Source organism: Micropterus dolomieu, linkage group LG05, assembly GCF_021292245.1.
Source record: "Micropterus dolomieu isolate WLL.071019.BEF.003 ecotype Adirondacks linkage group LG05, ASM2129224v1, whole genome shotgun sequence".
In the NCBI taxonomy this organism is placed as follows: Eukaryota; Metazoa; Chordata; class Actinopteri; order Centrarchiformes; family Centrarchidae; genus Micropterus; species Micropterus dolomieu.
Window position 1 is genome coordinate 15962334 of NC_060154.1, and position 13926 is coordinate 15976259.

General features: G+C 42.1%; 1 protein-coding gene across 5 annotated transcripts in view; it reads right to left on the minus strand.

Moving 5' to 3' along the window:
• Positions 1-11339: 11339 nt before the first annotated feature.
• The window catches only part of ttll7 (tubulin tyrosine ligase-like family, member 7), a 69029-nt gene continuing 66442 nt past the window's right edge, over positions 11340-13926 (minus strand). For 3 of the 5 annotated variants that reach the window (XM_046049771.1, XM_046049766.1, XM_046049772.1), the window contains one exon: positions 11340-13127. In XM_046049771.1, coding sequence (XP_045905727.1) covers positions 13007-13127 — 121 coding nt within the window. In that variant the 3' untranslated portion in view covers positions 11340-13006. The remainder of the gene's footprint in view (positions 13128-13926) is intronic. The other 2 variants (XM_046049767.1, XM_046049768.1) reach the window with 2 other exon arrangements.

The window sequence follows — 13926 nt, forward strand, 5'->3', positions numbered from 1 at the left end:
CCTTTTTTCCCCCCCCCCCCCCCCCCCCCCCCCCCTTCTTTTTAGTGTTCTCCCAGACGGACAGGGTGGTGGATCTTGGGAACCCCTTTTCCCTTCACTGCATGTGGTGGTGTGTATGATAGCTGTGTGCGCATGTTTAACTTAGTTTTATTGTGTGGTTTGTGTTTGACTTGCTTTGTTTAGGTGGCTGCGCACCAGTGTGAGTATAGTGGTGTCAAGGCACTCGGGTGGCCCACAGGTAACCCCCTGAATGTCTGGCATCAGTAGATGCGGAGGTGTTTTTAACGGGTGGCTTTTATCCCTTTAGCATTTCTGGCAGCATTGGCATCTACTTCTTGCTTGTTGTGTTTGAGCTTGTGTAATGAATAAAATTGCCCAAAAACCTGATTTTTAAATATTGTTTATAAAATCATCCGACCAGTCAAAACCCATATCTCTGAATCTTAATTGTGGGGAACCTATGGCAACTGTTAGATATTTTGGGGTTTGAACCACTCACTATTTGCCTTGGTTACACTAATTTGATCTACTAAAACTGATGCCCATAACATAACTCTAAAGTGGTAATAAATTATTATAATTAATAATTTCCATGTTGTGAAATAGAGAACATTATCAAAATTTTATCGTGTTTCCCAGCTTGACTAACAATATGATAGTCAGCATTATGCTCAGTACATGATGCTACACGTCAACACACGCAAACACACAACATGACACATGGCAGTGGTCATCCAGCTGGTTGAAAATCACAATCCTGTCACGTCGAGGAAAGTGGTTTCAGTGCGGTGGGACCTTACCACGGCACAGTTTTGGCCCGTTGGAGCTCTGTTGGGTTGTTAGAAGTTCTCCGGTGCCCAGGATAGTGATTCGCTCTGGTTTTGACGATGGAGATATACGCAGGCTTTGGATTGACAACTTGATTTTTAAACATGACACACTAAAGTGGGGGTTTTTACTCAGAGTCTGGTGCTGGCATCATCATCGGGGTACTAGTCATGCTTATTACTTGTGTAGTGGTGTGTTTACCCCCCCCCCCCCCCCCCCCCCCCCCCAAAAAAAATCTTTTTGCTTCCCATCTGTCTCTCGGTCTGTCTGTCAGAGAAAGCCAACTATTTGTCTCTGTGTCTTTCTCCTAGTCTTTTCTTTTCCTTATAGTAAATAGTGAAACTGCAGAGTGCATTTGGTCATTCACAATCATAAAAAGAAAGCAGAGGATTGGAATTAATTATCCATTATTGCATACATTTGAAAGCATAGTTTAAGGTTCAAGGCAATGCTCTTCTTGCCTTTCACCATCAAGAGCGTTTGAAGCCTCTGAAAGCCTCAGATGATCACTAACATTTAAATCTGCATGAGGCCTTTGAAATTGTTGCAGAGCAAAGGAACACTCATTTTACATGTTTTTTCTCCTTGCACACTTGTCTGCATTTGGAGCTCTGCACTGCAGCGGAGATGCTACTAGTTGTCGTCTCTCTGATGCAGCAAGCTCCACAAACCGGGACTGTATCTTCCTAGAGCTGCAGAGCTGATAACCCAAGTGCATATATTCCGCGATGACAAAAGAGAACAGAAATAGGCTGTTAATCCGTTCATTCATTCTCCAGTGACAAGACTGACGCAGGAAATCTGCACCTACAGCTGATAGAGGCTCACTGCAGGAGCCCCAGGCTGTAGCTGCTGACACTCTTACCCATTAGCCTGGCATCGTGTCCATGTGGATTCCTGAATTACTGAGAAGATTTAAACACATACTCATCTCCAGTGTCTCTCAAACATTAACTGACCCATATGATTTTGACCAAGAGTAGGATGATTCTCGTCTTAGTGAGATGATGTAAACATCAGATCAAGAGTTTGAATCTGGAAGAACGGAGGATAAAAAAACTCAAGAACATATGGCTGTACACACAATACACAGCTAAAAGTGGGAGTATGTTTACTTATCGTTGTTTACCTAGATTTAGACAGCACTAGTTTACTTTTAGTACTACTAATCTTTTGTATGTCATCTGTGCTTTTGCACTTTTACCTTTTAATGTATTTTTTTAACAATCTGTAAAGCACTTTAAATTAAAGTGTATGAAATGCGCTATACATATAAAGCTGCCTTCCCCTGTAGGACCAAACCTTTGTTGGTTTTGGTCTTTGTAGACAATAAGAAAATTATAGACTGACCATTCTTATCCTTTAATACTTTGTGTTGGATCTGCTCTAGCGCTAACTAGTCTGAAATATTCAGACAGCGATGTTTTTAATTTATCATCTTAATTATAATATTTGTGAGTGTGACAGTTCATTTGAAGGCTGAAATATAGCCTGTGTCCATCAGGACTGTAATTAGCAGAGTCACACTGCTCCAGTGTTGTTGACTGTTGATGTTGTTTAAAAGATTGGCTAAAGTAATTATACTGATAGGTGCAATGAGTACCCTTGATGGGGCAATGAAAATAATTTAAAATACAGTTCATGAATTAATTTTCTTTGAGTTGACGTTAACTAAAAAGAATTAAGGGCTTGTTAGTATCAACAGTTTAATTTGTGTGTCTGTGAATGTCTTTATACACCGATCAGCCTTAACATTATGACCGCACATCCGACAGATGGTTGATTGGATTGAGATCTGGGGAATTTGGAGGCCAAGTCAACACCTTGAACTCGTCATTGTGTTCCTCAAACCATTCCTGAACCATTTTTGCTTCGTGGCAGGGCGTATTATCCTGCTGCCATCCGAGAATACAGTTTCCATCAAAGGGCGTACATGGTCTGCAACAATGGTGGTACGTGTCAAAGTAGCATCCACATGAACGGCAGGACCCAAGGTTTCCCAACAGAACATTGCCCAAAGTATCACACTGCCTCCACCGGCAGAAAAAAGGTGCTTTAGGCAGTGGACAGGGGTCAAGATGGGCACCCTAACTGGTCTGCGGCTCCATATGCAACAAACTGTGATGCGCTTTTTGTTCTGATGCCTTTTTTATCAGAACCAGCATTGACTTTTTGAGCAGTTTGACTTACAGTAGCTCGTCTGTTGGATTGGACCACACAGGCCAGCCTTCGCTCCCAACGTGCACCATAGTCTTGGTCGCCCATGACCCTCTGGTTCGACGCTTTTCCTTACTTTTGATAGGTACTGACCGCTGTAGACCGGAAGCACCCCACAAGAGCTGCAGTTGTGGAGATGCTCTGACCCAGTCGTCTAGCCTTTACTTCAATTATGCTTTTCATTTGTAAGAGAAAGGTGGTGGTGTTATTTCTTCTTTGAAAAGGTACATAGTCTGACTTTAACTATCAATCAAATGTAGGGGCGCTTTCACACCAAACCTGTTTGGTTAAAACAAACCTTGGTGTGTTTTCCTAGTTAGTGCAGTTTGTTGGGGCTGATGTGGAAGCTGAACCCCGGGGACTGCAGGAGGGTCTGCTTCCAGGTTGACTCTGGTGTGGTTTCTTTTCTGGTGCGGAAGAACCACCGCAGTATTTTACGTTGGGTTTTTTTTTTTTTTTTTTTTTTTTGCATGATTTCAAAAGTTAAACTACTATTAAATCTACATGCTGGTTGTGACGCAATCTTATAATTGATCTGTATAAGTAACGTAGTTAGATCAGAGTCAAAAGTAGGTAAAGATGTGGTGTGTAGTGCTTATATCTTAATCTGTTTACTTTGGCAGTTCATTACGTTAATTAAAAAGTGTGTGACATAGCAACCCCAAAGTAGTATGCCCCTCTTGAACTACTTTATAGGACTAATGGGTATTTTAATTTTAACAGTGCAGCATTATTTTACAAGCTGATTATATGTTTTGTATTAAAATGGTAAAGTAAAAAGGTACTGTAGCTGTTACATGTTCCTCAGATGTGTTGAAGTATAAAGGAACTTAAGTACTCTTTACTAGTTTTCACAGCTGGGTATAAAACCAAAAGAAAGCCACCAAGCAAGAAAAACAAACTAGATTTTATATCTGTTTGCGATTGACATTATAAGAAGTCTTCATAAGGATGATTGTCTCTGAGGTTTCTGAAATTGTAATGAACGTTTTAGGTGTTTGAAGTGTATGCTGTTTCATGGTGATAATGTCAATCAGCATTGGCGTGAAGTAGCGAAGGCAAGGCGTCAGGTTCAAGGATGAAGCTGTACAAACTGAGAGCTGCAGACACGCCAGCAGTCTGAGAAGCCAATTATTTCCAGTTTCAGAGGCTGTGAGAATGCTCCACTAATTATCGAAAACTGAGCTTGTTCAGTTGCTGAAAAGCTGCAGATACTCTAGAACAATTTGCTCCTATTGAGTACCTAGGCTAATTAACGTCAGCCTTACATTTGGAAAAAAAAAGCTTGTTTTTTTAGTCATCCATTTACGTAAGCTACTTTGATGCACCACCTTAACTTCAAAAGTATTTGGAGCAGCTGCGACACGAGTTTACCGCCTCGGAAAGGAAACAAGTTTGAGGGACCTTGAGTGGTGCGCATCTTCCTGCGGGTAAGTATATTTAAAATGTCAACTTCAAAAGACTGGCTCTCTGAGACTTTATGGGAGCACGATAACAGCTATATTTACTAAAGTGATTCATGCAAAATTACCACATTGCCAGTAAAACACAAATACTGATTTGCCTAAATACACAATACACACAGAAAGCGCACACACATAAACACTTTAAAACATAAATGTACACACATCACATCTGACACACAAATCTCTCACTAAATCTGGGAAGTCTAATCTTGCCAAATCATGCTGTTTTGTCTCTCCAGTTAAAAAAAAAAAAAATTTCCGCAACATGTCCACTCTGTGAAAGGAGTACACAAAGCGCTCACACAAAATATTTAGCATTTACACAAACTAACAAATAAGGCACAGAATGCGAGTGTAGACATATATACTAGTGTTAGATTTTTTTGGATCAAACTCTGGCACTTACGAGGTGTTTTTTTGTGTGAGTCGCTCTGGGATATTTAACAGCCCAGTCTTCACTTCACTAGAGTGGACCTGGACACCCAAAGGATCGCCAGAGAGGTCATTAACAGCAGAGACCTGTGTTCGGCTTATTGTTGCAGGATAATGGCTTGGGCAAAATGGAACAAAATCAGACACGTGAAGTGGAGTCAGAAAGGGGAGAAAAAAAAAAAGGATTGCAGATGTCGGAGGGGGAAAAAGCTTCTAGTTTTGAGAGGTTCGCAGGGTCACCATTTGTAAATTCCTCTTGTTTTTTAAAAAGATGAGGTCACGGTCGTGGCTGTTTAACCCATCTGAGAGGGATTCAAAATGGCTGCTGGCTCCAGAGACTGGAGCTGTGGTTTTTGTTGAGGGTTTATCCAGTTTCCTTCGTGCAGGAGCTGAGAGCAGATCGGCCAGAGATCTGTCGCTGTGAATCATCAAGGTTAAAGGGAAGATTGGGAATGATTTGGCATTGGTGTAGTTGGCAGCAACGAGGGGGGAAGGCTAAAAAAAATGACCAAAGGTTGAACATTAGACTCTGTCTCAGTGGGCGATGAATCTATTACCCTTAAAACTTCAATGGGTTCATATTTTATATATTACTGTTTGCTGAAATATACATGGTCATACATTTAGGTCTGAATCTTCCTGTTTTGTTGAAGATTTTGGAACAGGCAGTGTAGTGAATTCACAATGAGTGTGTAAAAAAATAAAGTAAAAAATCACAGCAATCCACTGTTCAGAGAGACCTCATGTTGAGTTCTTTGGCTTCTGTTCCACACGTGGACGGTTTCGACTATTCACAATTTTCTGAAATGCAAATACAAGGTCGGCCTCCTCATTACACAAATGGAATATCAAGCAACTCAGAAACAAAGCGGAGATGGAGATTTAAAATACAGAGGAGTGACTCTCATATAAGACAGGTGCAAAAAGCATTCTCAATGAAACAAAGCTCTTCAAAAGAGCAGGGCATGTGTAATTACAGGAGTGGGCAGCACATTGCGAATGTAGGCGCACCTTGGCACCGTCGTTGAACAAGAAAAGAGCTGAATAATGGCGTGAAGATTATGAAGATGGAGAGGGAGCGACAGCAAGGCCAGAGGAGGGACAGTCAATTGGAGGTTGAAGAAAAAGGAAACAAACAAAGAGAAAAGAGAGACGGAGGCAGAGCCACGAGGTGACTCAGAAAGACTTTGAAAAGATAAGGATGAGGCAAAGATGAGGGACTGGTTGGCAGAGGCTCCAGTCAAACCAGCTGTTCCCCCTAACACCGATGCTCAGCAGTAGACTAATAGGCAGAGTGAGTCAGTGGCCCCGTCTCCTGTCTCCCAGGCTGCCTGGAGGGGCCGTATTGATAATATCCCAGCCTGCAAGGCTCAATCCATCCCCTGGGGCGCTCAGCGGCAAGTGGATGAAGAGTCCCCGGACGGTCTTTTGGCTCTACAGCTAGACACTGCAGCAGAGGAAGAGATCTGAAAACGATAGAAGGCAGCTTCGTGCGCACACACACACACACACAAACAGGCACACTGCCCGAACGCCTTCCCTACACCTCATTTATTCTCATTTTGAGTCTCCCCTCTCTCACTCTCTGCAGAGTGAGGGACAGAGAGCAGTGATCACAGAGGAGGCGAGGAGGGAAGAGAGGCGAGAGAATGACAGCCGACGCCGAGGATCGTCCGTCTCTCTTCTCTCCCATCAGAAGTGCTAATCCAGCCAGTGGAGGTGCAGACCACCGCTCACACCTGCCTGCTCCTCTCCATCTTGTTAGGGGCCAGATGGGAGGGAAAGTGACTTCCTGCTGTACTTCCACCACAGGGCTCATTCCTTCACATTAATACCTTTGCTGCTCGGCTCCATTTGTTACACACACTCAAGACACACACTCAGGGGGAGCCCGGGGCTGTGAATGATGGCCATATGCAGAACAGTGCTCATCTATAACCCCCTGTGGCTGGAACAAAGTACAGTAGACTCCTTGAGTGTTGATACCAAGGTTAACATTTGGAAGTGGTGCAGTGCAGTCTGATTCAGCAGCTCTGTGCAGAAGTACGCCTGGCCAGGGCCAAAGGGTCCATAAAGGTTAGTGAAGTGGGTTTATAGGCAGAAGGTCACTGGTTTAAATTTTGCGAGAGTGTATGTGTGTGTGTTTGTGTGTGTAAATAAATAAAAACCTGGCAGGGAAGGTGAACGAGTGACTCGCTGCCCACTGGTGACCGCTCCGCAGCCAACAGCAGCCAGCGGTCACTGCGCAGCTCCCTGGTGTGAAAGTGTGTTAATGTGTGAGTGTGAAACAAAGCAGAGCTGGAAAAGCGTGCATGCTCAGCACAACCCCTCCCCTGATAAATAGAGGTAAGAAATAAACAACATGATAGCTGATGGGTGGATCAAAGAAGAAAACATTGGAGGACTCGCACTCAAACACACCAAACCCCAACACCAGCTCACCATTAAAATTCAAACGGGCAAACCAAGGGTAGGGAGAGTGATACACAATGATTGGTGTGTGTGTTTTGAAAGAAAAAAGGGAAGATTATTCTTTTTCATTAAACAGGATCCAACATTTCCTAATTAGTTCGTTGATTAATGTCACCTTTTGTGGCTGTTGAAGAAAGACAAAAACAAGCTGACCTCTGAGTGAATAAACACACATCACCTTGAATTAGCTCCATGTCCAGCAGTTTTTTGTGTGTGTGCATGTGCGTAAAGCCAATGAGAGAATGCTGTCACCATGACTGCAATGCAGGTGTGGATCACAACTAACATGTTTCACCAGAAAAATATGCACTTTTTTCAGCTGTGCCTTGTATGTTTGACTCATACTTTTAATTTCATACCACAAATATAAAAAATATTGCAGAGAACGACCTCAAATGGTCTTCAGACAAAGAAAGTATTTCAGAAACTTATTCTCCAACAACCTAATCTTTTCATTATTGGTCAATCTGCCAATTATTTTCTTAATTAAGCTTGTTTGTCTATAAAATATCATATACTATTGAAAAATGCACATTATAATTTTCCAGAGCCCTTTGGTATGAAAAACAGTCCAAAAGCCAAAGATATTCAGCCTACTCTCAAATATGACAAAATGAATATTTTCCATATTTGAATGTAATAAAAAAAAAAGACTAAAATGCTCAATTGATTATCGAAATAGTTGTAGATTCTCCCCACAGCCTACAATGACACCTTTTTTAAATTGCTTCTTTTGTCTAACTACAATGGTTCCTAAACATTTTTAAACCATGGCACCCCTTCATAGTGTATAAGTAAATAAAAAATGCTCTTGATTCATTTATTGATGATCTACTAATGAATTCATCATTACGGCACAAGTCTAAATTCAGGCCTGCATGAACGGTAAGAAAACTACATTTGAATACAGCTTTATCCCCTGATTATTCTTAGTCTTACTAGTAGAATTAAAATCAAATACATGGTCACCATGTGAATTAACAACCAGAAATGACACTTTAATCATTTGACACCCTGCCTGAAATGTTCACTCATTAGGGAAAATATCTTTTAGTCCAAGAATTTGCTCAGTAAATGCAAGTGTGTTGCGAGAAAAACAGAAATGTGTGTACAGTAAATAAGCCGAGCCACTGGGACACGCTGAGTGAAGACCATCCAGGCTCCTCCGTGTGCATGTGTTTATCTGTTGGTTTATGTGTCAGTTACAGGCAGGACCCCTGCTGAGAGCAAAGATGTTGTAAACGAGGCACCACAGATAATGTATTGCAGCGGGTGTCATTGAACGTGTCCCTTTTGAGAATAGGCATAAAACACACAAACACAAATGTCAGGACACAGTGGCATGTATGAGGCCTAAAAAACTAATAAAACACAGCAGTGAACATATGTGAACATGCTACATACACTACAGTACATCCTGCCATTATACACACACAGTGGGGTAGGAGAGATACATAATCCACACACACACTTTTCCATACACAGGCAGAATTTGTCTGATAAGAAAGGTCACTTGTCATTTTAAAAGCTCACAAACCATTTCAAGCTCCACTTTTAAAGCTTCACTGGAAAGGAAAAGGAGGGCAGCCGTGCCTCTGGACACCTCACTCAGGCAGTCGTAATTACAGAACAAATCACACTGCTCTTTTCCCTCCCTGTTATTTGAAAATAGTGGATTAAGAGCAGCACACAAAAAAAGCAGATTTTTGAAGCTCGGCCATCTGTGTTTGTGCAGGAGCTTGTGTATGTGTGTGTGCATCTGCTTCCTTATCTCATCTGAACCATCCACCCCTCACACAGCTCCCAGTCGCTTTTTTAGTCTCCAAGCCGGAGAGGTCGGCTCAGAGCCCTGAAATTGGGTCATGTGGGTGTTTGGTTTAAAAAAGAAAGCTGGACACTGGCTGCAAAGCTGCCTGGACCAGGCACAGGTAGGGGAGTAAGGGATAGAGCAATTGGAGGGATGGGGCCGAGGAGAGTGATGAGTGGAAAGGTCAGGACAGTACAGCGCAGTCCCGTTGCTGGGGGGGAGATATTTTTGGACAGCACGCCGGGGTCGCAGCGCCAGACTGTCAGCCTCTGCTCGGCCGCGGCCAGAGAGCCTCAAGGTCACGCCCTGCACCTCTTCTGCTGACAGAAAGAGCGAGGGAGAGAGGAAGGGGGGGTGGAAAGGTCAGAAGAACCTGGACGCCATGCTGCTGTTGCAGGTCTAAATAAAACTCACTTCGCTCTTCTTGAGCATAGGCGTGTGCACACACACATCCGTGCAGGGCCAGCTTTCAGGTCAAGAAAGAACAAGCAAGGGCTACTGGGTATACACTCATTTCTGAGGCGAGTGACAGTTCAGGAGTGTCACCTGCCCACAGGGGCATCTGGTGTGAAATGCGATATCGTTCGGAGGCTGACCCACATAGCCCGAAAACTACTCACGTAATGGATATCATGTGGACAGGAAGTTTTAAAAACCCATTTAGAGTTCCACACAACTTCAATTCAATGTTTAGAATTAGTTCCGCTTGATTCTGTCCATTTATTTGTTTCACACCTCATACTTCCATTGATACTATCTCAGGTAATTAATTGTTTAAAAAGTATGAAAATATTGAAGTTGCCCCATCAAGGAGCTACTTGCTGAATTGTAATGTAACTATCTGCATTTTGAAGTCAAGAAATGAGGTTCCCAATCTCTAGACGGGTACTGGGCCTCAGAACTTTGCTAATCAAAAAAGCTGTATAATAATTCTATAATTTTAGACTATTATACACTGAACAAAATTATAAACGCAACACTTTTTTCAACACTGTTTTTGCCCCCATTCATCATGAACTGAACTCAAAGATCTAAGACTTTTCTGTGTACGCAAGGCCTATTTCTCTCAAATATTGTTCACAAATCTGTCAATCTGTGTTAGTGAGCACTTCTCCTTTGCGGAGATAATCCATCCACCTCACAGGTGTGGTATCAAGATGCTGATCAGACAGCATGGCTATTGAACAGGTGTGCCTTAGGCTGGCCACAATAAAAGGCCAATCGTGCGGGTGTGGTTACACATGGTCTGCGGTTGTGAGGCCGGTTGGATGTACTGCCAAATTCTCTGAAACTCCTTTGGGGATGGCTTATGGTAGAGAAATGAACATTCAAATTCATGGGCAACAGCTCTGGTGGACATTCCTGCAGTCAGCATGCCAGTTGCACGCTCCCTTCAAACTTGCGACATATGTGGCATTGTGCTGTGTGATGGAACTGAACTGCAACTGAGCTTTTCGAGTGGCCTTTTATTGTGGCCAGCCTACGGCACACCTGTGCAATACCCATGCTGTCTGATCAGCATCTTAATATGCCACACCTGTGCGGTGGATGGATTATGTCGGCAAAGGAGAAGTGCTCACTAACACAGATTTTAACAGATTTGGGAACAATATTTTAGAGAAATAGGCCTTTTGTGTACATAGAGAAAGTCTTAGACCTTTAGTTCAGCTCATGATGAATGGGGGCAGAATTGTGAGTGTTTAGAATTTTGTTCAGTGTAGATTGCAGTAATCACGTTGAACGTGGCTCAGTCTGTGCTACATCATTATCTGTTACACACAATACATTGATTCTTGACACAGCCTTTGTTGCATGTCATACCCCTCTCTCTGTGTATCCTGTCTCTCTACACTATCAGCTGCCCATTATAGAGAATGTCTGTACTTTATTTAGTATGTAACCACAACAATAAAATACAGACCAAATAAAGTTTTATTTTTCTTCTTCTCTCTCATACGTTCTCTTTTCTGTAACTCTCTTTCTGTAATTTTCTTAGTCTTAGTGAAGTCTTATCCATGTGTCTGCCACAAAATGATCTATTATTATTCATTTAAATATGAGTTTGTGGACCACTGCTTTCTATGTTAAGAAAACAAATGACAAAAAGAGCAACTGTGTTTGTTTAAACATTTTATTGCTATGTAAAATTAAAAATCTCATACCTCCAATGAAAAAGTCCTACTCTTAAATAAATAAAATCAGGCAAAATAAAAATATTTGGCATTGTGAATTGAGTGTATGGGGAGAATTCAGTTTGAGCAGATTTAGCACAGTCAGACTTAATGTTATAAAATGCACTACTGGTACAGTCTGCTGACAGACTACCATCTTATAAACGTCAATGTATCATCTCATGGGGTAATACACAGAGCCAAGTAAACTACTAAACATATAACACTGCCTTTCTCCCTATCAACATTTAATACTGTAACTAACAGTAGTTTTATGACATATTAACCTTAAATAAAACCCAACACATGAAGTAGATGCGCTTATTATTGGCACATCCGTGATATCCCTGGCACTGGTACCTTCAGTGCGGAGGGCAGGGGAAAAAAGGCTGCAGCTGCTTGTCCTCGGCAAGCCACCACCGTTGCAGTACATTTAAGCTGATGAGTCGAGTCATTCAACATGTTGCACAATCTCTAAGCGATTCAACACATCCTCATTATCCTGAACACACCCGTAATCGAGGTGACAAATCTACGAACGAAGTGTCGTCTTCTCAGTGCAGCCGATACAAAGACACAATGATTAATGACAACACAAAACTTCAAGTATATTCCAAACGCAGCTCCTCAGTCTAACCACTAAAATCTGGGTGGGGGACTAAAGTCTAAGCATGCAAACACTACTGTAATGTGCACCCACTTTCTCTTTCTGTGACAAAGTGCATATTAGGAACTGGGTGCTCTCTGAGACTTAAGTTTGGCTCTTTACGCTGTGGTGTCAAAGTCAGCTCGTTCTCTAAGAGGCAAAGAAGCTTGGCTTTACTACACTGACATTCTAAACACTGTGTTGCTTAATAGGTCTGCACTTAATATCACACAGGTAAAACATGAAGCATTAGCATTCAGATGTTATTTTGAGTTCTCTGGGCACCACTTCTCTTCTGTAAAACTACAACATAAAGTGACTGTTAAAACATCTGTAAACATAAAGCATCTGATATAAGTTATGAAATAAATTGAATTCAGGAATAAAATAACTGATTACAGCCAGGAAAAATAAGCTTTTTGTTGTTTTTTTACATCCACTTTCTCATACAAGGGATATTTTTGCTGAGCTCATTCCGTATCTGCATTCTGCATCAGCATTCACTGCATTCATTGACTACCTTACAAAATAACTTATAGTAGTACATAAATAAATCATCCTTGCATTGTTTAGTATTTGTTATTCTTTCCTTTTACAGTACCATGACTTGTAACTGTACAGTGAGTAGGTATAATACAGCAATTACAATGAGAAAAGAGGGGTAAACCCATTGTCTGGTGTTACTGGGGCTAAGGGTAGGGATCAAGGATACCGGTGGTCTGCTGGTCTGGGCAGGTCTAAACTGAACAAGGCCCTTAAGTAATCCCATATCACCCGGCCTTTCTTTGTTGGTCTTCCACAGTGGGATTTGGCTGAGGTTTAGGCTCCATCCCGTGTCCAGAGCTGCCCCAAATTCAGATCCATACCGGACTTGCTGAGATCGGAGTTTGGCTGGGTGAGAGTCAGGGGAGGGGGGGTGTTGAGGTCAAAAGGCGAGGTGTCAGAAGCCAGGGTTGCCACGGTGACCTCAGAAGTGGCCCATCCTGGCGGCGAAAAGGCTGCGTGAGCGTGGCACGGCCGAGGAGATGCGGCCAAAGCTGGACGAAGGCCACTTCATGATAAACTGGGAGGTCACTGGCAACAGATACCTGGACAGACGGACAAGAGCGAGGGACGGAGGGATTAGGGGAAAGGATGAACATAATGAGAGGATTAGATATGCAAAGGTCACAATTTAGAGGTCAGGGCGCATTAGTGCTCGGCACTGAGACCACATATTGCCCACATATTGATTCTGCCATTTATGGCCATCTCCATTTGCACATTTCAACTTTAATAATGGCCTGGTGATTTTAAGATGATTTGACATCACCCTCCTCTTGAAAATGAGGAAAAAAAGAAGGAAAAGAATTTAAAACTTGGAGGCTTAAATTGAGAGATCCATATGATCTGGGGTATTATGTGTAGGGCTAACTAATGGTTATTTTCATTACTGATTAATATGCAGATCAAATGCCCATTATAATTCCCCACAGACCAAGGTGACATCTTCAAATGTCTTGTTTTGTCTGACCAACAGTCCAAAATCCAAATACAGTGAGGAAAATAAGTATTTGAACACCCTGCTATTTTGCAAGTTCTCCCACTTAGAAATCATGGAGGGGTCTGAAATTGTCATCGTAGGTGCATGTCCACTGTGAGACATAATCTAAAAAAAAATCCAGAAATCACAATGTATGATTTTTTAACTATTTATTTGTATGATACAGCTGCAAATAAGTATTTGAACACCTGTCTATCAGCTAGAATTCTGACTCTCAAAGACCTGTTAGTCTGCCTTCAAAATGTCCACCTCCACTCCATTTATTATCCTAAATTAGATGCACCTGTTTGAGGTCGTTAGCTGCATAAAGACACCTGTCCACCCCATACAATCAGTAAGAATCC